The sequence below is a fragment of the Corvus brachyrhynchos genome, unplaced genomic scaffold (genome assembly GCF_000691975.1).
Source record: "Corvus brachyrhynchos isolate BGI_N302 unplaced genomic scaffold, ASM69197v1 scaffold115, whole genome shotgun sequence".
NCBI lineage: Eukaryota > Metazoa > Chordata > Aves > Passeriformes > Corvidae > Corvus > Corvus brachyrhynchos.
The window spans coordinates 21,201,031-21,223,418 of NW_008239553.1; the positions used below are offsets into that span (position 1 = coordinate 21,201,031).

General features: G+C 38.8%; 1 protein-coding gene across 1 annotated transcript in view; it reads right to left on the reverse strand.

Annotated features, from left to right (window-relative positions):
- Positions 1-1,801: 1,801 nt before the first annotated feature.
- RALGAPA1 (Ral GTPase activating protein catalytic alpha subunit 1) overlaps positions 1,802-22,388 on the reverse strand; it is a 131,074-nt gene continuing 110,487 nt past the window's right edge. Inside the window, exons 40-41 of the mRNA XM_017741641.1 lie at positions 14,842-14,966; positions 1,802-3,164 (exon numbers count right to left, since the gene is read on the reverse strand). Of these exons, the coding sequence (XP_017597130.1) occupies positions 3,010-3,164; positions 14,842-14,966 (280 nt within the window). The 3' untranslated portion in view covers positions 1,802-3,009. The remainder of the gene's footprint in view (positions 3,165-14,841; positions 14,967-22,388) is intronic.

The window sequence follows — 22,388 nt, forward strand, 5'->3', positions numbered from 1 at the left end:
CAGGCGAGGAGCCCCGCCAGCGTCTGCCGGGAGGCGAGCAATGCCGAGGCGTCGGGTGGCGGTCCACCGCCAGTACATCTTCCGTAGCGACGGATAGAAGTTCAGCTGTATATAGGGTATCTAAAGAGAGGAATTATTTTTCGTGAGAAAAGGAGCCTGATCTAGTGACCTTGTTTTAATAGCCTTAGCCCCCGAGCTTCAACATTCGTGAGGTGTTTTGTTTGCTGTACTCTGTACTAAGATAGCCGAGAAGGTAAATGTTCATACTGTCAGTGTCAAGTCATATAATAGCTAGCAAAACGTATGGGAAATTAATCGTGCTGTCTGCTTAATTGAAATACGAGGTGTTGATCTTCTATGGCTTCTCCTGCTTACTCTGTGTCTCTGTACTCTAGCAACCGTGAGGTAGGCAAAACACACATCTCTGGCAGCTGGCCGTTCCAAAAGCTGCTCCGCTCTGTTAGTGGCTTGTTAGTGCGGCACCGACAGTAGCCAGAAGGGCAGTTCAGTCTCACCAGGCTGGGCAGCGTGTGGCTCTGCCAGCCCCTGCATCGCAGGCAGGCGAAAAGGACCCTGTGTGCGGCTCGCCTTTTCAGCCGGCCTCCAACCCCTCTCCTGTGAGCTGCGCTTTCGATGTGAGCTCCTCCGAGTCTTGTGAACAGCTGAAATTAGGACATGAAGCAGTCTTTAGACATGTTCCTAAAGCGCAGGTGACAGGCTACCTTCCTTCTCCCTAATGACACCTACTTTTAGCAAAGCGACCCGCGGTGTGTATTCTTCTGGCTTTGACAGTGCTCTGGCCAAATGCTTTGAAATGCTTTGAATTTACCAGCTACTGACACCTCAGCCAGTATTTGTTTGTTTATTTATTTACTTACTTAATTTCTCCATGAGTGCTTGTTTCTAAATGTGATTGCAGATGAGGCTAAAAATAAGGGCAAGAAAATTCAATAAAAGATTTAAAACAAAGCTCATGCCTTTCTTGAATTCAGCAGGGCAAAGTGGGTCAGCTGGTGATTTCTGAAGAACCAAATTGATCCCAGTCGTAGTCTTTGTTCTAACACTCTCTCAAATGAGCACACAAAATATTTCAACCTCTTGATTAGCATCATCTAAAGCAATTATTTCTGTAGTTTCATATTTTGCTACACACAACAAAAGATGTATCATGCCCAAAGGCTGCAAGCGAGCGGTAAGTGATTTATGTTAAATGTGCTTCACGGACTTTGTCATTTTAGTTCCAGAACCTGGACAAATGAGTGAATACACTATAACCTAATGCAGCCAAGATTTGGTTTCTGACAAAGGAGGCTAAACTTGCAACTCACTAATATGCCAAAAATAAAGCATGTTATTTTAAGCTGTGCATTTTTCCATCGATTGTTGGCAAAAGAGACTTAGGTAAAAATGCCTGTTTATACAATTAAATGTTTGCCCCTGGAGAAAGTCACTATGCTTTTTTTTTAAAATCATGGTTCCTCTTTCTCCCCTTGTGTAGTCCAAGATGAAGGGCTCCAGACCACACAAACGTGGTGATTATTAACTGCTCCAACAATTAGCACTTGAACAACCAGCCTGCAGGAGGGAACGGCCTGTGCTTTGTATTACCTGCAGAGCTACGTGCAATGTATCTGCTAGATCTGGGGGAAAGCTTTCAGTTGTGCATTCTTGCAAAATTGTGTGTACTTTTTAATACAAATGAAAACTGTGTATTGCATTTAACTGGTCCATGTGCATGTAATACACAATTCTTCTATAAACTGGACTAAGAATCTAATCAGTGAGGTGAATGACTAATATACAAAAGGTGGTAAGAATAATTTTATTGGATTATTAAATAGCATGTCTTCTCTTCAACCATTACAAATTTGTAGATACTACATGAATGACAATACATAATTTCTTTTTTGTTGCCCGTATGATATATTTACACATGCAGTTAGTACCGATGCCATGCTACATTTTGTTAACAGCATTTTGTTGTTTACTAGATTCAAAATGTGAGCATTTCATTTTCTGTAGGAAAATACCTCTAGGTGGGTGGAACTCGTGTACTAATCTGCGCTCAGAAGGTTGAAATTATTAACATTTCAGGCCAGGCTCCCGGAGCATGTTCCCTTTTCTTCCTTAGTACCCATCATCACAGCAATGAATTTCTATCAGGAAAGTGTTTGTTTTAAATTTTTTTTTAATGTAAGAAAAAAGAATATACATCTAGATGGAGCAGCCTAATGATAACGGCTAAAACTCATGAAACTCAATGGCATTTACTGTCGATACCACTTGGAAAAGCAAACATTACAAAAATATTTGGAAGCCAAGCATAAGTAGGATTTCAGCACAGTGATTTTTTTTTCTGGCATAGATTATCTGCAGAGTTATGAAATGATAACATCGCTTTATGATGAAAGAGTTGGTGCTATGAGCGAATTATTTCATTTGGATTCTGTAATGCTTGAAAGGCCATGGAACTATTTTATTCTCAACATAAATAATCTGTACACATCTTGTGACATTAACATTGTGACATCTGACAAAGACTTTACAAATGCAACTTCAATTTAAAATTGTACATTCATTTTCAAATTGTACATATTTCTTTCTTTCTTACACAGAAAATTGCAATGGGGCACAATAAATATACTGTAATCCAACTGCAGTCTCCAATTCCATACTGACTCAAGATCAACCAGAGTTAAAACCCAAAGTTAATCATCCATGATCATCCAAGAAGGTAAAAGGTGCAGGATACAAACTGCACTGCAGAGAAAAAAAAGGCAAACTGGAGTTTGATAAAAAAAACAAAGCTAAGATATTAAGGTAAAATTCCAGTGTCACTGTTTAAAATAAACATACAGAAAAGGAGTATGCAGGGCATGGGCGCACACACATGAGACACATTATCCTTGCATGAAAGGTGTGAGCAGTAAAAAAACCCGAAAGGCGGTGAGTCACTGCGAGGAGGGTGGCCAGTTGCTGTTCACTAGAAAGCTGCAGGCATCTTGCCACTTAGGACTTGTTGGCTGAGCCAGAGGAGCGGCGCAGTTTCATGGACATGCGGCTCTTGCTAGTCCGAGGAGACATTGGAGAGGCTAAGTCTGTTCCATCCACCTGTGCTGTTGCTGCTGCTGGAGTTTCTCCCAGCTGAGTCTCTGGGCAGAAGCCTGCAGAGGACAGCAAGAACCAGACGGGTCAGTGCTGCCTTCTGCATTTGCAGCACAGGATCTCTTAGCAAGGAGCAGAGAGGAATTTCAGTGCTGCTGTCACTGCCACAGCATCTCCTAGCCCTTTACCAGCTGTGGTTGATGATATTGCTCATGGAATTAGCAAATGCTACAAATCTACCTCTAGAGAAAAGATGACTCCAGAAACCACTGAGCTATGGGACTGCAGAACCCCCTCGGCTCTGAGCAACTGAGGCAGCACTGAAGTGGGAAACGTTCTCCCGCTAACCAGGAAAACAAACAGCTCCAGTTCCCTTGCAGGGATGGGGAATCATTAGTCAAACCACAACCCAGAAGAATCCAGTCTTTAATGAGAACACGAAGGTTAACAGCTCATTGCACATGAAGGGAGCTCTAGGAATGCTGCTGAAGAGGTGGAGTGAATTGGGGGCCAACTGAGAGAGCAAAACATCTTCTCCCATCCCAACTTTAGTTGGTGCTTCAAAAGACAAATTTCTACAGGGCCCACAAGGCAGAAGCTTGAACAGATTGTACTAAGTGGATGCACTATACGTTAACGTTTCTTTGTAAAAGGAACAAGATGAATTTGAGACAATGATGTGTAATGCATTAGCCCAGTGAGCTACACTCCAGTGGCCCCAGAGTCCTCATTGCAAGGGGACAAGGCTCTTTCCTACAAACAGCCTGTCTCCAAATCTTCTTCCACAGAAGTACAAAAGGAAAAGGAGAAAATATGAAATCAAAATTACATTCTCCTTCCCATAACACAGAAAATTAATACTATGAATTCCCATCCATAAAACTAAACTGCATTTTCATTAGCCATTTACAGAAACTGACAGTGTGATTGAACTCAACTACCTCAGTTGACTCTGAAGGCTTCTGACCCATATAAATTAGAGACAGAAGCCTAGTCCTGCAGGTGTCAATGGGGAAACCCCTGTGGACTGAAGTAAGCCAGAAATCACTTGCTATTTCTTCCACATCATGCTATTAACTGGTAATTTTTTTAAAATAATAATGCAATAATCAGAACTGAAGGTCTCTCTGCCTCAGTATACGTTTCACATACAAAGGGTGCAAAAGTCATTCAAACCTGGTCATGATTTATTTTGAAAAAGTCCTCTAAAATCGAATGAGGTCATAAGGTAAGAAGTCTAGGAGCACATTTAAAAGATTGTTATAAACCTGTGGTATTTAGCAACCTGGCTGTTTTCCTCACCTGGTCCCTCACCTGCCTGCTCCAGAGCAACAGCATGGTACTTTCTATCTTCAAACTGACACGACCCATCAGAGTGACAGGGGAGAGAAAGGGCTGTTATTTGTTCCCCAGCTGGTGACAGTAATTTTGTTCATGAACTAGGTACTTCACTGCCAAACAATCTGGAAAAGCATGATAATGCCTGACTCACTGCGCCTTATAGAAAAAGGCAAGCAGGGAAACATGCATTTGCATTTTCTGAAATTCTATCTTGTTCTGATTTTACAAGAAATTAAAGCATTTCAAATGGTGGAAATTAGAGAATAGAAAATAACCGTTGTTGTTTTGCACAGCATACCATTCACAGCTAGCGTGAAAGACCTTCCGTTTCAAGCCTTTGCCCTTTACCTTGATGTGGCCAATGCTTTCTAGTGGAGGTTTTGGAAGGAGAAGAAATATCACAGCATTTCTTTCTTTGTTGAGAATGAAGAAGTGATGAGGAAGGAGGAGTGGAAAGAAGTGAGGAAGGGGGAGGAGAAAAGATAAAAGATAACAGGTGTGAGACATGAGACACGAACCGCAGAGATTGAAGGGTATTAACAGATGAGCACAGAAAACGGAATTTCGAATTTCATTATGCAATTGCTGCTCATGCTACAGGTTAAAGAGAGTGATGAGTTAGTTATGTGCAATGAAGCAACAGCTCTGAAATCCAGCATCATACTTACCAACTAAGCATTACAAGAAAAAAAAGGAAGGGAGAGAGAAAGAAAAGAATTCTATAACATTATCCAGATCCAGCAACCTTATTAATAGTGACTGAGATACATCCTAAACACTGTCTGAAATGCTTGCTTAACATCTGTGAAAACAGCTAAATACTCACACACATACACACAGTTGAGAAGGAAAAACAAATGGCAACTTGATATATGGCTTCTGCTCCCCAGCTGTTTCACCAAATATTTTAAAATTATAGCCAGTCTTAACATGAGACTCCTGAAATCATGTAAAGAAGAAAAAGCAGCTAGTTTTAAGCTAGTTAGTCTGCATTGAAGGGTTAAACCCTAGTGTGAAATTTTATCATGTGCTGTTGGATAAAGAAAACCTCAGTCTGCCCTATTATTTCAATTAAAGTATTATTCCAGTCGTACCTTAAAATTTTGTTTCTGATTCCTGCAGACAAAAGCACAAATTCACATTTAACCACATTTTTTTAAAGAAACTTAGAGCCATTGAAGAACAGAAGTCATGTAAAGTGATTTTCACATCTGAACATACCACACCAGAAGAGTGAAGAATAACAGTACTTAAAATATATTTAAAGTCTGACAGAAATTAACAGATTAATTAGTAACTAAATTTCTTTGGATTTTAGATAAGCATATATATACATACATACGCTCATACACACATGTGGATATTAAACATGGTATATAAAAATTTTGCAGGTTTTGCTTCCCCTTCAGAGTTTTAAAATTTTCACTCTAAAATGCTATTATCTTTATCTCTCTCCACAATTGTCCTGGTTCTGGTCAGGACAGGGTTAATTTTTGCAGTAGCCAGGAGGAGGTATGGCTGGGACCTGGAGGTTATTCTGTACCACCTTGTGTCATTTTCTGGGGAAGGGCTCACTTCTGGGTCAGTGCAGTGTGGTGCAGGAAGTGGTTGGGTATTACTGGGAGGGGTGTTTGCTTCCTACATCAAATTGTTCACTTCTTTCTTGTACCCTCTGTCATTAGCACTGTTGTTGTTACTGTGTTTTCTCATCTCATTGCTGTTTCCAGTAAAGATAGTTCTTATCTCTCGAGCTTTACCTTTTATGCCTCCAATTCTCCTCTCCAGCCTGCTAAGGGGAAGGGGAGTGGGAGTGATGGAGCAGCACATGGTTTGGAGTGGTTTCAGTGGGAACACTGAATCGGAGAATACCATTCCTAAAACACAACAGCCTTCTTTGGTGCCCAGTGTGAGGCACAAAGGGTTGAGATAACAACAGATCTGCCCACAGTGAGTTGAAAACAAATTTTATCTAATCTGATTTGATTTGTTGTATTAGATCTAGATCTACTGGTCACAGTGTTGCTTGGTCTGCTCATGTGGGTGCGGTACCTAACCCTGTGCGTGTTTCTGTATATGCACTATGTGCTCATAGAGCAGGGAGAGGAATCAGGATTGCTTTGTTGCTGCGCTATGGGGTATCAGTTCATGACATGGTAAGATAAAGGGCAATGAGGGTAATTTGGGATGTGTATTCAGCATTGCTCTCCTATCCTTACTCAGGCACTAGCTCTGGGAGTCCATTAACAATCAAACCCAGTCTGTGGGAAGAACAGGGGGGATGACTTTCCCCAGCTTTTCACCTCCTTTTTCTCCTTCAGACCTGTTAAAACATCCTGCTGGATGTTAAGGAAAGCATGTCCTTGTTGCTAAGTCTGCCATATCTCCTCAGTGCAGTCTACACCGTGTTTAGAGTAGGTCAGGAGTCAGAGATTTCTAGGGAGGTCATTCAGAGATCTGCCCTGAGGGTGGATAGTCATGAGTGGATGGAACTTGGAGAAAATGTCCCCAGTTTTGGGGAAAATTCTTTGCTCCAATGGTTTGGCAGTTCACCTGCATGACCCTGATAAAGTGACAGAATATTTGCAAGGAGAATGCTGTGGCAGCTCCAAAGAGGAGCAATACAGAAGAAGTGTGTGCATCTACATGATGTACTTTTACAGCCAACTTCTCTACCCGGGCAGTGATGTCTTGCCATAGTTCAGTTGCTCAGATGGTTTCCTTTTGCACTGCCAATCGCTCTTTTTCCATCGTTCTAGCCACCCCCCAGAGCATTTGCCACCATCCATGAGTCAGTGTAGAGGCAGAATGCTGGCCATTCCTCTTGTTCAGTGACATGTGAAGCCAGCTGGATGGCTTTCAGCTCTGCACCCTGACTTGATCCACCTTGTCCCTCAATATCTTCTGTGACTCGCCATGTAGGACTCCATACATCACCCTTCCATTTTCGATGTATCCCTACAAAATGCTAGGAACCATCAATGAAGAGAGTGTATCCTTTTTCATTTTCTGGTAGCTGATAATATGGGGGGGTTGGAGTTGGGCTACTGAAGAACACTGCAACAATGGACAGGTGGATCAGGTTGCCAAGATTAAAGTGTCTCAGGTGGATCTGGACTGGCAACATAAGGGTGAATTATTTCTGACTTGGTGGGCCCATAACACCTCAGGTCATGGGCTTGTGATTGAGTGGTGGACACTATATCCTAGGTTATCCGTAACTGTGAAACATGCACTGCAATCAGCCAGGCTAAATGGGTAAAGCCTCTTTGGTGTGGGGGACGATGGTTGAAATATAAATGTGATGAGGCCTGGCAGATTGATTACATCGTACTCCCACAAATCTGCCTAGGCAAGCGCCATGTGCTGACAATGGTGGAGGCAACCACTGGATGGCTGGAGACGCACCCTGTGCCTCATATCACTGGCCAGAACACCATCCTTGAAGAACAGCTAATGTGGTGACATAGCACCCCCAAAAGAATTGAGTTCGACAATGGGACTCATTTCAAAAATATCCTCATCGACACCTGGGCCAGCATGATATTGAATGGGTACATCACATTCTGTATCCTGCGCCAGTCTCTGGGAAAATGAAACAGTACAATGGACTATTAAAAACCACATTGAAAGCAACGGGTGGTGTGACCTTCAAACACTGGGATCTGCCTTCAGCACAGGCCCCCTGGTTAGTTAACACCAGACGATCTACCTTGCTGGCCCTGCCCAATCAAAACCTCCCTGTACCTCCCTGTGGAGCACATGAGAAATGTGTTAGGGAAGACAGTTTGGATTAGTCCTGCCTCAAGCAAAGGCAAACCCATCCATGGGATTGTTTTTGCTCAAGGACCTGGGTGCACTTGATGGGTGATGCAGTGGAACAGGGAAACACAATGTGTACCTCCAGGGAGTTTGATTTTTGGGTTAGAACAGTCTGTAATATTGAATTGTACAAAAGTGGTTGCTGAATGACACTGCCACCGTATGCCAGAACTACCATGGACAATGAGTATGAACTGCACCAATTGTGAGCTCCTGGTGCAGCTTGCTTATTTGACAAGTGACAAATACCACCTGACAGCACACCAGCCCTCCTGCCCTGGAAGATATCTAGGACAGATTGAACCCACAGTCATTGACTAATGGAAGTCAACAGACACCTTGGAGGGATGGTCATTGACTATGGAAATGATACTCATGCTTACGCATATAGCTGGAAGGTGTAGGATCTGTGTATCAGCAAAGGATGATGGAGATGGTATAGAGTAAGGGGTGAAAAATGTCCTGGTTCTGGCCAGGACAGGGTTGATTTCTGCAGTAGCCAGAAGGGGGCATAGCCAGGACACATAGGTTATTCTAGATGACTTTTTCCAGGTATGGGGGAAGGGCTCGCTTCCAGATCAGTGTAGCATGGCAGAGGGAACAGTCGGGTATTGTTAGAGATGGGGTATGTCTGTGCCCATGTGAATTGTTTGCCTCTTTCTTGTACCTTCTGCTGCTGTTCATTTTCTTATCTCATTGCTGTTTCCAGTAAATTGTTGTTATCTCATCCCATGCCTTTTATGACTCCAGTTCTCCTCTCCAGCCCACCGAGGAGAGGGAGAGGGGGAGTGATCAAGTGGCACATGGTTTGGAGTGGTTTCAGTGGGAACACTGAATTGGAAAATACCATTCTTAAACCACAACAACAAAATACTTAGTTATCTAAAATATAAACATAGGGTTATATATGAAGGCTTTATGGACAAATGATGTGAAGCCAGAAAGTTCTATTAAAAAAATAAAATAGATATCTGTGGATTCTTAAGAGGCTGAAAAACATTAGGAAGTGATCCGTATTTTTCTCCTCTTAGGTTTGACAAGTGACAAATACCATAGTCTGATGAGCTATGATATTTTGGGGCCATAATGCAAAGCTACTTCAATTGCTTCTAAACTAGGAGGTGGGTCAACAAAGTTGAAATGCGACATTTTTCACACTCCATTTGAAAAATTTTAGAATCTTTTAATGATAGTATGTCGGTTATTTGACTCAGAAATTAACTATTTAAAATGGAATCCTAACTATACAAAGATTAAATTAGAAGTGAGGTGAGATGGAGGAATCTGGAGGTATCATAACATATGCACTGCCATGACTAATCTCGCTCATCAGTGCTGACTTTCCAAGGTGAAAAATTCACCAAGGAGAAGCCTGACAGGTTGCTGCATGGTAAAACTACTCTAAGCACTTCCAGCTTTATCACACATTGTTGTCTCGATCAGTGCAGTCCTGAGTGCTGTTTCTGAAAATGACCACAGAGTAAAATACAATTTGTGCATGTTGGTAAATTTTGATGGTCTTCTAAGATACTTCACCACGTCCCATCTGACCTTCAGGAAGAGGGCAATTATTTTTGTACAGCTTATGCCCTTCACCACTCTTACAAATTTCAGTCCAAATCTGGCCAGGTTGTCTGTCATGCTCAGCAGCTTTGCTAGAGTCAAGTCAATCAAATCTCTCACTAATTTTGTGAAATGAGGAAAGGAAGTGAGAGCAGATTTAGAAAGACTGCAAAAGCAGCTGCAAAGCAAGGCAAAAAGGTGAGGAAGAGATGGTCTAAAGGCCTGAGAGACCAGAACTGGGTAGAAGAGAAAGAACTAAGAGGCATGAGAAAGAACACAGCAAAAAAGATTAAGTTTATGGCAAAACAGCAGCCAAGTCCAAGGCCAGTGAATAATGCTCTTCAGAACCTAGACTGAACCATGTGTGTTAGGTAAGCCTATTTCCCTCTGTCAGCCTACAGTGAAACCCACTGGCAAAATTCCCAGTCTTTCCACTACAGAAATTCAGGCAGAGCTAAGAGAGCTTACCATTCCTACCTACTACTGTCCTACCTCAGTCTGCAGGAAGTGGTGGTGCTAGAGGTTGCAGTTTGCTTATGTATCCTGTTAATCAGTGTTACAGAATTTGTTTTGCCCTATACTTTATAACAAAAATGGAAGTAATTACACAAGGCAAATGTCACAAGAAAATAAAGTCAAAAATTCAAAAACTAGGAAAAGTCAGGATTAAAATTTAGTTTTGTCCCCTTGTGTGTATGCATGGGATGCTCTTTAATTGAACAATCCTACTCTTTTTTTTTTCAGTAGATCCATTTCATTAAATGTAGGAAGTTGATCTGTTTGGGTTTCTAGCAGTCCACACCGAATTTACTGTCTCAAAATGCTGAGTGGACCTTCACCCAAGTAGTTGACTTTAGGACAATAGTTCAGAAATGCTTCAGCTGTTCCAATACGAATTCTGTGGAAAATGTCTGTAAGTTTTGAGCTTTTGCTCTGATTTGGAATAAAAAAAAGGCCTTCTTAAGTTTGGACTGGAGAAGAGATAATGAGAAATTCTTCCAACCCTGCCAGGCGCAGAACCCTCACTTCTGTATTTCAGCTCCACTTCCAATCACAAACCACCACCACCACGTGTTACTCAGATCCTTCTACAGTGACAAAAGCACCATCATTCTCATCTGCGAAGGGGTAGTACAGGGACAAAAGGATTATTAGTTTCACCATTTTGCACCAAGGAAGCAGCGGAAGAAAATGCAAGCTGTTGAACTTGATCTTTAATTGTGCAATGCTAAAGCATCATTACCTCTACATTCTCCTGCTTCCCTGCCTGTATGGTGGCAACCCCACTTACTTTGGGAGTGGGGCAGCAGAACTGTTCTGAATGCAGGCTTGAAAATACAGGGATGATTGTTGGGGCCAAAAAGCCTGATGCTTTTGTCACAAGGAAAATACTACGATTAATGTAGAAGGGCCTCTTCTTTAGAAAATTTACTGTAAAAAGGTACTAGTCTTAGTAGGAAGAAAGGGAACAAAAGAAGACAGAAAAAACAAACCCAAGACATTTTAAAGATCAGAATCTTAGCATCATGAGGTCAATATGTTCTTCAATATAATTGAGCTTATCATTGACAGTTCCCTCAACCTATTCTGGTGTCACAGAGATCTGGTTCACTCAATATCTGCATAGGATGAGTTACTCTATTTAGCAGAGTATTTGCAGTTACTCAATTTAACAGGAACAGCACAAGGTAAAAAACACAGAGGCAACTGAATTGCATTCTGTGATTAAGTACAGGTAAATCTCAATTTCTTTAAATGTACACATTCACTACATTGGTCAGGTTCCCAAACATGGGAAGGTAGATTTGTCAGAAGCAAACTAAGCTTCTAGATAAAACAGCAGCTGCCACAATCACATTGTACTGAACGGTAGTCACAGAAAAAAGGAACAGCCTTTGCTGATGTCTGAGCCTTTGATAAAATAAGTCCATCTGAGAAAATACAGTTTGTTACTGAATGGCATGTTCTCTATTTGCTCTAATTCTCATAGCTCAAATGAAAAAAAAAGGCCAATGGGTCACAACAACAACAACAAAATGATAACACCTGGTGATGGGCTGTAGCAGCCTCATAGTTTGTAAGACCTACCTTAGATGAAAAAAGGTATAGAATATTTTATAAAATTAAACATATTCAGCAGTTGTAATCTTGGAGATCATGATCCAATAAAAGAATTAAGTCTGTAATATCTAAAATGTAGATTTTTTTCTTAGTCTCTTCTGGTCAATTATTTTTTATTAAAAGAAGCCCCATAAATAAATGAAATATTTTGTATTTAAAAAAAATGTAAAGTATTCTTAGAAGTTGGTTAGAAATTTTCAGATGACATGGACACATCTGGTAGGAAGCTTGCACAGTTTTGTCTGAGTCATCTTGAGGGTGATGAATGCATGTGGGTTCCCAGGCAGGACTACAGGACCACTCCTATGTGTAATCCTGGCATGGTTCAGTGCTCTGTACCTCCTTCAAGAAATTCACCTGTTGCAGGGGCCCTGGAAATTTAGGGGTATCTATTTTTTAACAGCACTGCTGGTGGACTCTTCTTGTGATCATTGGTCCATCAGAAATGTGGGTCATCTGCAGCAACGTAGCTCACAGATCTGCCTCTGCTAGAACTGGAAACCAGTGGGTTTCCAGGCTAACCCCAAGCCCTGGGGTAACCTTTCTGGCAGGTGACTGCAGTGTTATTTTATACCTGCCTCAGGCTTTAGAATTTGTGCCCTCTAGAATCAGCTTGGAGGCAGATGGCTCCGTGCTACTCCAGGCACTCTGTCTGGAGCTCAGTATCAGAGTTCCAGGAGCCCCAGATGGAACAGGTGCCAGAGCACCTCCAGCTTCCCCGGGCTGAAATGAAAGCTGAGAGTCAGGCAGATGCGGGGCCAGGTTGAATCTGATGCTGGGTCACACTGTGCTGGCATGTCTGTCCTAGGAAGCTGCTGGCTGCTCCTGACACTGATGTCTCGGTCAGTTCCACTGCACAGTGCAAGGTCCAGAAGAATGTGGCTCCCAGGACAGGACATCGTGTTTCATGGTATGCAGACACACATGCAAGTGTGCAGATGTGAAACATATCACAAGCTCCTATTAATGAGATTCCTACAGAAAATTTATTAACTTTGATAGAAAGGTTAAGTTAAAATCAAGTTTCTAAAAAATCATAACCTCATTTCAGATCATGCTAGAAAATACCAAATTTAAAAGAATACAAGAATTGCCACTGTAGAGCAGTGTACTCTGGTGCACCAAACTAGCACAGAAAAGCAGCTTTGCTTCACCCTGAAAAAATGAGTTAGAGGAAGAGGGCAGAACGACTTGGCTTGGAATGAGACTTCTGAAAATGAATAGACAGAACTTCTACAAGTGCACTAGAATATAGAATATATACTATACAAAAAAGCCATACAAAAATGTCTGGTGCTGAATATTCACTAGGTCCATTAGGCAGGAAATGTGGCAAGGACTGGTATCCCTGGTTATTGTTTTTAATGTTTATTTGTTTTTAATGTTTATTTGTTTTTAATGTTTCTAGTTACAGATTTTTCATATTCAAATGTTTTCATACTTTAAATTATGTAACTAATTTTTATACTGCTTTAGTTAAATTACTTACTTTTAATTTTGTTTTCCTTTGGTCTCAGCTATTTCCACTAGCATAATTATACCACTTACTATACTTTGAAACTGCACCTCATTTCTAGTTATTGTTTATACTTTAAAGTAAAGGAGCCTCAACATTTTAACATCTCTCAGTCTTCTTTCTGTAGTCCTATAATAATTCTTGTATAATTTAGAATTGATTTCTGTATATAATTTTGGAATTGAAAAACAAATTTTCAGATAACAACTTGCCAAATTATTCTTACAAAATTTATTTAATTTAGATTTACAGTTTTTCCATGGAAGCACTTTGATTATCATTAAATAAGGTTTTTCTGAACAGGGAATTTCAAGTGTTACACATTTTTCTTCTCCATCTCTCCTAGGTTATCACTGCAGAATGTCTTACAACATGAATGAAAGACAGTACAGGGTACAAAACACACCACTGCCATCCAGTACTACTTGTTCATGCTGAGAAACAAAGGCCAACACAATAAAGTGTTACTCATTCAACAACTGTCTCTATCATTAGTTACCTTAATCCCAGAACCAGTGTTAGTGCTTCATGCAGACCTGAGGTTAGTAAAAGACTAAAACTTTTAGATGATGTAGTGGTCATTTTTCAATCAGTGTGAAATTCTTTTTAGTGTGAACAAGGGCAACAAGGAAAGTTTGCATACAATTTGGTTACAAGCTTAGTGCTCTAGTAAAAGTAAGAGGAACAAAGGGTTTTTTTGGACACTTTGTCTTACCTTCAGATAAACAGAACTGATATTTAATGATCTAAAAAGAGGGGAAATAAAATAATGAAATAATCATAAGGAGTTCAAGAAATGTCAGAACAGGAAGGCCTTGAGTTACTCATTTTCTTTTACCGATTTTCTTATTAGTAACAAAAAATGCAGTATCCTCTTATAAAACAGGTATTTTACTGGAAGGTAAAAATTACCTTAAAACCAACTTTGTGACTAATAACCTGGGAACAAAATTAAGATTGCGAGGCTCATATTTTCAGTTTAAAACCTTACATTCTAAACATGTAGCGAGCCTTGAAACTTTCTTATGAGGACGGTGTACCTAAAATGTTTCTACCTGAACTAGCCTAAATGCAAGAGTACCAACGTTTCCATGCAGATTTTATACAGGGGATTGTGATAAAATTTGCTGCAAAAATACAGGATCCGGTTGCTATATTAAAGCATCTTGCCAAATCTTAATGCCAAGCATTGGCTCATGATGCCAGAAAATAGAATAAAGATTTAAAGTCAACTTTCCCCACATTCTCAAGCATGTATGTTCTTTCCAACTAATGGTAACTCTTCATGATGTGCAAAGGTCTGAATTTTTAGTCTTTATAAGTAAGGATACTGCATTTCAAGCAAGATTGTATAAGAACTGTTTGTTATTTCTTACCCGTCTCTGAGGGCAAATGGTGATAAGGTGCTGGACAGAAAACCTGAGCAGCAAAATCTTCAAATGTCGTAGGCTCTAGATGATGTTGAACAATTGTTTGCAGGTATCGTGCTCTCTCCTCATAACTGATTTAGCCAAGAATTAAGGATGAATTTATACCACGTACTGTAACTGCTAAATATCAGTATCTAGTAATTCAGAATTCTTGTTTTTGTTAAATATATATCATGCATTTCAGCAACTGTACACAGTTATTTTTAATTCTTTACATGACTGTGATATTGTCTGATGCATTGACATAATATTAAGTGTAAGATAAACATGATTAATGTAAGTCTTTTGATTCAACTGTACTTTTTTCATGTCTGATGCAAAATTTCCTGAAATTGTTTACAAACAACAGCAACTTAAATACTCTCTTAAGTAACTAATTTGCCTGTACTCTGGTCACAACTAAATATAAAAACATTTCAATTTTTAGGAGGTGTAGCATGAAACATACCTTAGCATTAACAAAATAAATGACTTTGCACTTTTCCATAATAAACAGCTTTCATAATCCCTAAACACGCACATAGATGTTTAAGATAAATATAGTGAAATTTCAGTATTGGGAAAAACACCTTGTCAATTATGTCATTAAAACAAGTAAGAATATCTGTAAAGAATCCACAGGACCCTTAAATACTGGTTAACAGGGTGTTGGCAGGGTACTGACAGTAAAATACTGTACTTCTTTTTTCCTGTGTTCTCCCCCTCTAATATGACTGACAAGAGACTGGTATCTTGAAGTGTTGTTTTTGAAGAACCCTCTCCAGGCTTCTTGTTCCAGCAGGCCCAATTGTGCTGTTAGCACAGAGAGAGTGAGAAAAAGAGAGAATATTTCTGCTGTTCATGAAAGCAACTATGGAAATGGCTGTCAAAATGTAGAGCAGCAGGCAGCAACATACAATTATCAAGAAAAACTACCATGCTGACTTCATGTTGTATAGTTGCTCAACTGAGAAATCAGTTAACCTTTTCTCACACAACTTTCAGAGTCCTCCAGCTGGACTCAGTATGTTGAATGAGGGAAACCATCTCCAGTTATCTTACAGAAACACAGAATGATCAGAAATTTACACTGACATTTACACTTGTGCCCACTTTTTTTCCCATATTTTATTTGCAGATAGTGAGATAATTTTCTCCTTACATAGTTCTGTTTTCTGGAAAAATACCCCAAACAAATCAGCATGCTGTGGAGGAATGCACTCAAAATAGGTTTCTTTAAAGTTCTGGGGTTTGATTTCAGGTCTGCTGCTCTTTTTGGGGGAATCAGGGAGAGTGAGGAAACTACCTTTCTGACTCAATTTCACCACCTGTGAAATGGAGATAATACTCATCTTGCACATATTTTTTAGCAATCCAAACATAAAAACTGTATTACATGTGATAAACACTTTTAATTACTAGTGATAATGTTTAAAATAAATAATGACACCATTTTCAGTTATGATAAGCAATTAAATTCCCAACACCAAATTAAAGCTGGAAACAATAATCTTCATATTATCTTACAAAACTACACTTCTACAAATACAGAACTTTTCCTACTAAATTTTTTGCAGTTTTTCCTGTACAATATTTACTGTAGATTTTATAGTCTATCTAAATATGAAAAAAAATAGAGACTATATTATCTGGAAAAAAGTTCCAGTGAATAAAATTATTTCTGTCATATTTCCTTAGACCATAACTTGGTTACATAGTGAAACCGGGAAACAGTTTTCCCTCCAAAATCCATGCTCTGAATTATTTCTGAATCCAGAGACAGCTAAACCACAGCAGAAGCCTCAGTTTGGAGAAGATTTAATAGAAGCACCGGGACAAGAGAAAATATAAAAATCTCCCATTGTATCGATTCTTAGGTTGGGGGATAAACACAGTATTGAGCCTGAACAGAGGACAGTAATATAGCACAGTTTTTAAGAGGCTATGTGTAAGTGGTAGAGGATGAAACTGATGGTTGAAGTCCAAATAATACTACGTATCTCACAACTTGTTGAAAAGCACTTTTTTTTTCATTGGGGGAGATTCACAGCTGCTGAATTTTCTGCAGTTAATAGAGTCCTTTGATTCACAGCAGTGCCCCTTGCACAAAAAATACTGGCCTTTGTGTATTACCAGAAACTAATTTTCTATTTGGCTGAAAAGGGAAAAATGGGGTTATTGCTTCTCCCTCCTACAGAGCTTTTCATTATGCCTGATGCACTCAACTTCTAAGCTCTTCTGAGAAAAAAAAATAACTGAAGAGGCAAGAGGTAGAAAAATGAGCTTGTTAGCACATTAGAAGTGAAGTATCTTGGTGGGCCCTAGAAATTCCCAGTGGTGTGTTAACTTATCACTCTATGCATGCTGGCACTGATAGTCTCCCAATTGATCACTCTCTTTTCGCACCAAAGGTGCTGCCAGGAAGCAAAGGCTGAAGGCCCACAGGAGAACAGGCTGCTATCAAAACAAGCTGTTTTTAAAAGTCTGCTTGAATGGGTAAAATGTTTCATGAAAAAGTAGGGTAGAGACACCTACTTGCTTTTAAAATGCTCTACTTTCAGAGGTCTCTAAAGGAAACCTTTTAGTTTATCCTATTATATCCAAAGCTTATACACAAATAAGGCAAAATGAAGGAAAGTTACTGCTTTGAACATGACAAGGACATTCTCATTCTCCAGCCTTGGTATATATCTCCTAACCAAATACAGAAGTCTTGAGATAGATGCTGACTGAGGACAATAATGATGTTTTTGTTACCCAGTGAAGAGGATATGCTTGTATCAGTTCTAGAAGTCTAATTCAAATGCACACTTAGTACACCCAGAGTAAAGTAATTCAGCTAGCTGGGTTGCTGCTCATCCTAACAATCCACAAAACCATCTGCAGCTTGTTAAAAACAAAACCCACCTTAAAAACAAAACAAAAATCTGAGGCAAATGCTAAGTCCAAAGCTTGCTCTATTCTGCACTAAGAAATTACACACTCTCCTCGGAAGAACTCTGTTTCTGTATTAGAGACTGCATAGATGAGATACTTTTATGTTCTATACATTTATATTTTGAGAACATCCTAGTAATTTTGAAACTCCAATTCTGTATGCTTTTCTAGCTGAGATAATCTAGGGCTACACTGTATTTGAATGCAACTGTCTGCAAGAGTGACCATAAACCCACTGTAGCTAATTTCTACATTACTTCTAATAGGCTAGACATTTATTTCTTTAAAACACTGCTCTCTAGGAAAGACTTATTAGCACTTACCGATTGAGTGGCACATACAAACCCAATGGCTAGTAATAACAGCACAATGCAAGCTGTATCCTTACTTCGAGTGCATGTTGCCACTGGCATCAGCAATTAAGATGGAATGGGAAGGATGCATAGACAAACCAATGGAGAAAGACTGGCACAGAGAGTGACAAAACACTTAAACAACAGTGAGTATTTTGCTTCTGAAGAAGGTGCTAACTGGAACAAAACAGAATGGATAAAAATGTAAGATACACGTTAATTATACAGGCACTTGCCCAAATGTGTCAGCTAAAAACTTGCAGATTCATAACTGCAAAAAGCGTAACAAAAAAAATCTAATTACTTCATTATACTTTCTCAGAAGAAACTATTCTGAAAAATAGAATCAGTACCAGAAGGAATTAGGAATCATATCTTTACAGGTCACTCAGGTTGTAGTCACTCCAGGTAATATTTAATTTGCATTATGATCCCTTTTACTTATTCTCTAAATCTGTAATAATTTATATTAATAATTATCTGAAAAGATCTATTATCTGAAAATACTGTACTTTCCATTATTAGACCTGTTGACTTCCACTTGGGAACAAGCACTGAAACCCTGGCTGTCAGATCACCTACTTCTGCCTAATCTTTCTGAAAAACTTCATCTCATGTCTTCACCTAATAGCTCTCCATCTCTGTTGATTGTATCACTTCCAAGATTCCTATGGCAAAATACATCTGCATCTAGCCATCTACCTGAACAAATTACCTAGGCTCTCACCTCACATCTAAGTTACTGCCATATCCTTTTCTCTGGCCTAAATAAATGCATTTTTAATCCTTTTATAACCTACTCAGAGAACTGCAGAATCCACTTTCTGGATATACTACTTAGATGGTGCATTCTCTCATATATTGCCACCAATCTGCCACTCCCTAGCACAAATGCAGGCTACTGATTTGAACTTGATAGCCCACACCTATTCCATCAATTTTACCAAAACCACTTGCCTCCAGTCACTTAATGCAGTCACTCTCACCAATCTTGACATTTTTGGAAAGGCACTTTTGCACTTTCTTCTATGTGTCTTCTTACGTGTGGCATCAGGTCTCTGCAAGTGTCCACAAACAATCCCCTCCACAAACTCTCCCTTTGCTATGATTATTGATTTTTTACAATTTACTGTGTCATTTTGACTACAAATTTTCTTTCCATTCTTCTTTACACTTCTCAGTTTTAGAGCTGACTAAAATGCATTACAATAAATCTATCTAGTATTTTTTAGTTAAGGAGTGGATGCATGATTACTGCTACAGTCATTGATGGAATACCAATCCTAAAATGACATTAACCTGAGGCTGGAAAAAATGAAGAAAAAAAATAGTTTAAACATAGAATAAAATTTCCAAGACTTTATTCAAGGATATAGCACTTCACAACAATGTAATCTATTACCACAACTACTAAGTGTTAGATTCCCAAATGGGCTGGAGAAGAAATTCTACTGCCTGCTCCAAAAACCATTTGATAACAAATGCTTCCTGAGCATGGACTGGAATCTGGGGACTCTCCTCTCCCAGAAAAGTATCATAATGATTAGACTACATAGATGAGCACTTTTCCTGTGATTCAGAAGAAATCTTACTTTATGAAACAACCCTTTCAGCAGTGTCAAAGTAAGACACTTTCATGAAAGCTTTATTCATAAATCTTCCCTCCTCATACTTGCGTATTTGTATATATGTGCAGTATACATGCGCAGTATACCATAATATTACTGTATATTGGTATGTAGATGCTTTGGTTCCAGAGCTAGGAAAAAATGACAAGGTTTTAATGATTGTCCTGATCTTACAAAAAAAGCTAGAACACATAATTCTAAATAGCAAGATGGATTTTTTCAGGTTAAATTACAAACTACTCTCAGAAATACATGTGCAGCTGCATCCCTGGCAGTTCCAACTGTTAGCAAAATCATCTAAGAAGTCAATATATATTGATATGATTGTGGAGAGTATGACTTTGTCAGCCAGGCATTTGGAAAATAATTTAAGACAAGCAGAAACTGAACTGCTGCTCCATCCTTATCTGGAAAATGAAAATCCTGCACCTAGAGATACTTTCTTGTAGGATCAATGGACACCTGCAACAGGTTTTTAATTGCACATATACACAATTTATATAAAAGAGTTTAACAATATTTTAAGAAAAGCTACGTAAAAAGGAACTCTCTTATTTACTACATTTTCCCCTTCAGCAAATTTAGAAGCACACATCATTTTTTATAGAAAAAAACCCCCAAATCTGTAGTATTGTCAACATACAAAAGTGCTCGTGGGATAATAGGGACCAAAGTAAAAAAAGAAACAGTAAAGCACAGTGAATAGCATATGTCGGTAAGAGATTTTAAATTTTTTGCTCTCTGGCCCAAAAAGGTGTGCAAACCTCAGAATTTATTTTATTTGGCACATTTTTCCTAGTAAATTTCAATTCCTGACATCAAAGTGTGAAAGGAGAATTGCCTCCCCTATAAAAATAACAAATACAGGTTAGGATCAAGATTTTAAGCTGAAAGGAAAACTTAGCCCCAGCAGAATTTGACTTCTACAGGAACACTGGACAAAACCCACACATCACAGAAATGGAATTTTTTTCTGGGAAATCTCACTCTAAAAGAAGAGACTGTGCAGTGGTTGTCAAACCAGCTGAACTCATACTGAGTCACAGCAATTTGTAGTCTTTGTTGGCTCTCAGAGTTAAGGATGTAAGTTGGGCTGCTATTGATCCAGTGCTGGAAGCCCTGCAAGTAGCTGCGTTTTGTATGTAGGTGGGTGATGAGTATCAACTGGCCACACTGAGAGGAACAGTTAAAGTTCTCTTATATTCTGAAAAGTTACTCTGTAGAAGTGGTATCATGGTGTTTCCCATTTATTGTATTTCAGTAATTTCCACATCTAGTTTGCACAGTATACAAATAAAGAGGGTTTTTTTCTTCCAGCTGTATCTTCTGTTTACTCAAGTCACCTTGATATCTCAAAGTCAGTCTGGGTTCTTTTTTTTCTTAACTACTACCAATATTGAAAATGGCAAATAAGTATTTAGCTAGGTACATCTGTTTAGGCAGCTATGCTCTAAATGAAAGAAGCTTCTGCACATACAACTGGACTTAGCCACAGCATGAATGATTCATAAGACAGAATTCAGTTAATTCTCTTAATCTCTCATGCAAGTTATTTAGGTTAAAGAGAAAAAAAAATTACTATGCTTGACACTACTAAACAGGTGAAAGAATTAAAAATTTTACAGTCTTTTAAGGTGATTTTTTCCAACTGAACCATATTTTCAAGACAGCTCTTTTGCAATAAAATGCAACAATATATTTTCTTACTCATAAAAATATGAGATAAACCTCAGAGAAATGAAAGGTGTATTTCAAAAGTAAACTTGTTGCATTTGGTGAAAACATTTTAAAACTTCACAAGGGGCTCTACTAATTATCCAAAATCAGTAATTTAGTAAGTAATGTATATGTTACAATCTACTAATTAATGCAGATATCTCTCTAATAAAATGAGAATGTATATGGAAAACAAGTAACAGACCAAGACTGTAGAATTTAAGCAAGCCTAAAATGTATTATCTAGTATATTAAACGACATTCTTTTTCAACTCCAGTTGTAACTGCGAAGGGCTTTTTGAAGCAATTTCTGAGGTATATTTCTTCATGAAGAGAATAAGGGAATATATAATAGATAAATCTATACAAACTAATCCCATCATTCCAGATATTGCAATTTGTTTCCAAAACATAGTTGCATCATTCTTTGAATAAATATAATGAAAATTACTTCTAATTTTTTACACTACTAAACAGTTAAATAAATCTGTGATAAATTAAGTATTATCAGGCACTTTTGCCATTTGGAGGAGTTTTTTGTTTAAGATTATTTATCTTGTAGTTAAAGGAGATAATTTACATTATATCTACTCCATGGTTATATGGTTAAAAGTCCTGCAAGGTAAGTGTAGGCTAGATAAAGTTGCAGCCATTGAGTGTTTCCAAGTCAATGGTATTGTTTTCTGCCTAGTTTACTAACACACTACATATTGAAAGGCATTGACTTTATTTGAATTTATGTAAGAATCTTCATTTTTACAGTGTGGGCAGTTTCAAAATTGCTAAATTACTGCAAGAAATTCTAATTGATGCTTGCATTTTCATTAAAAAACATTTAACATTCTGCAACACTGTCCTTCTAGGAAAATCCTTGTATTGT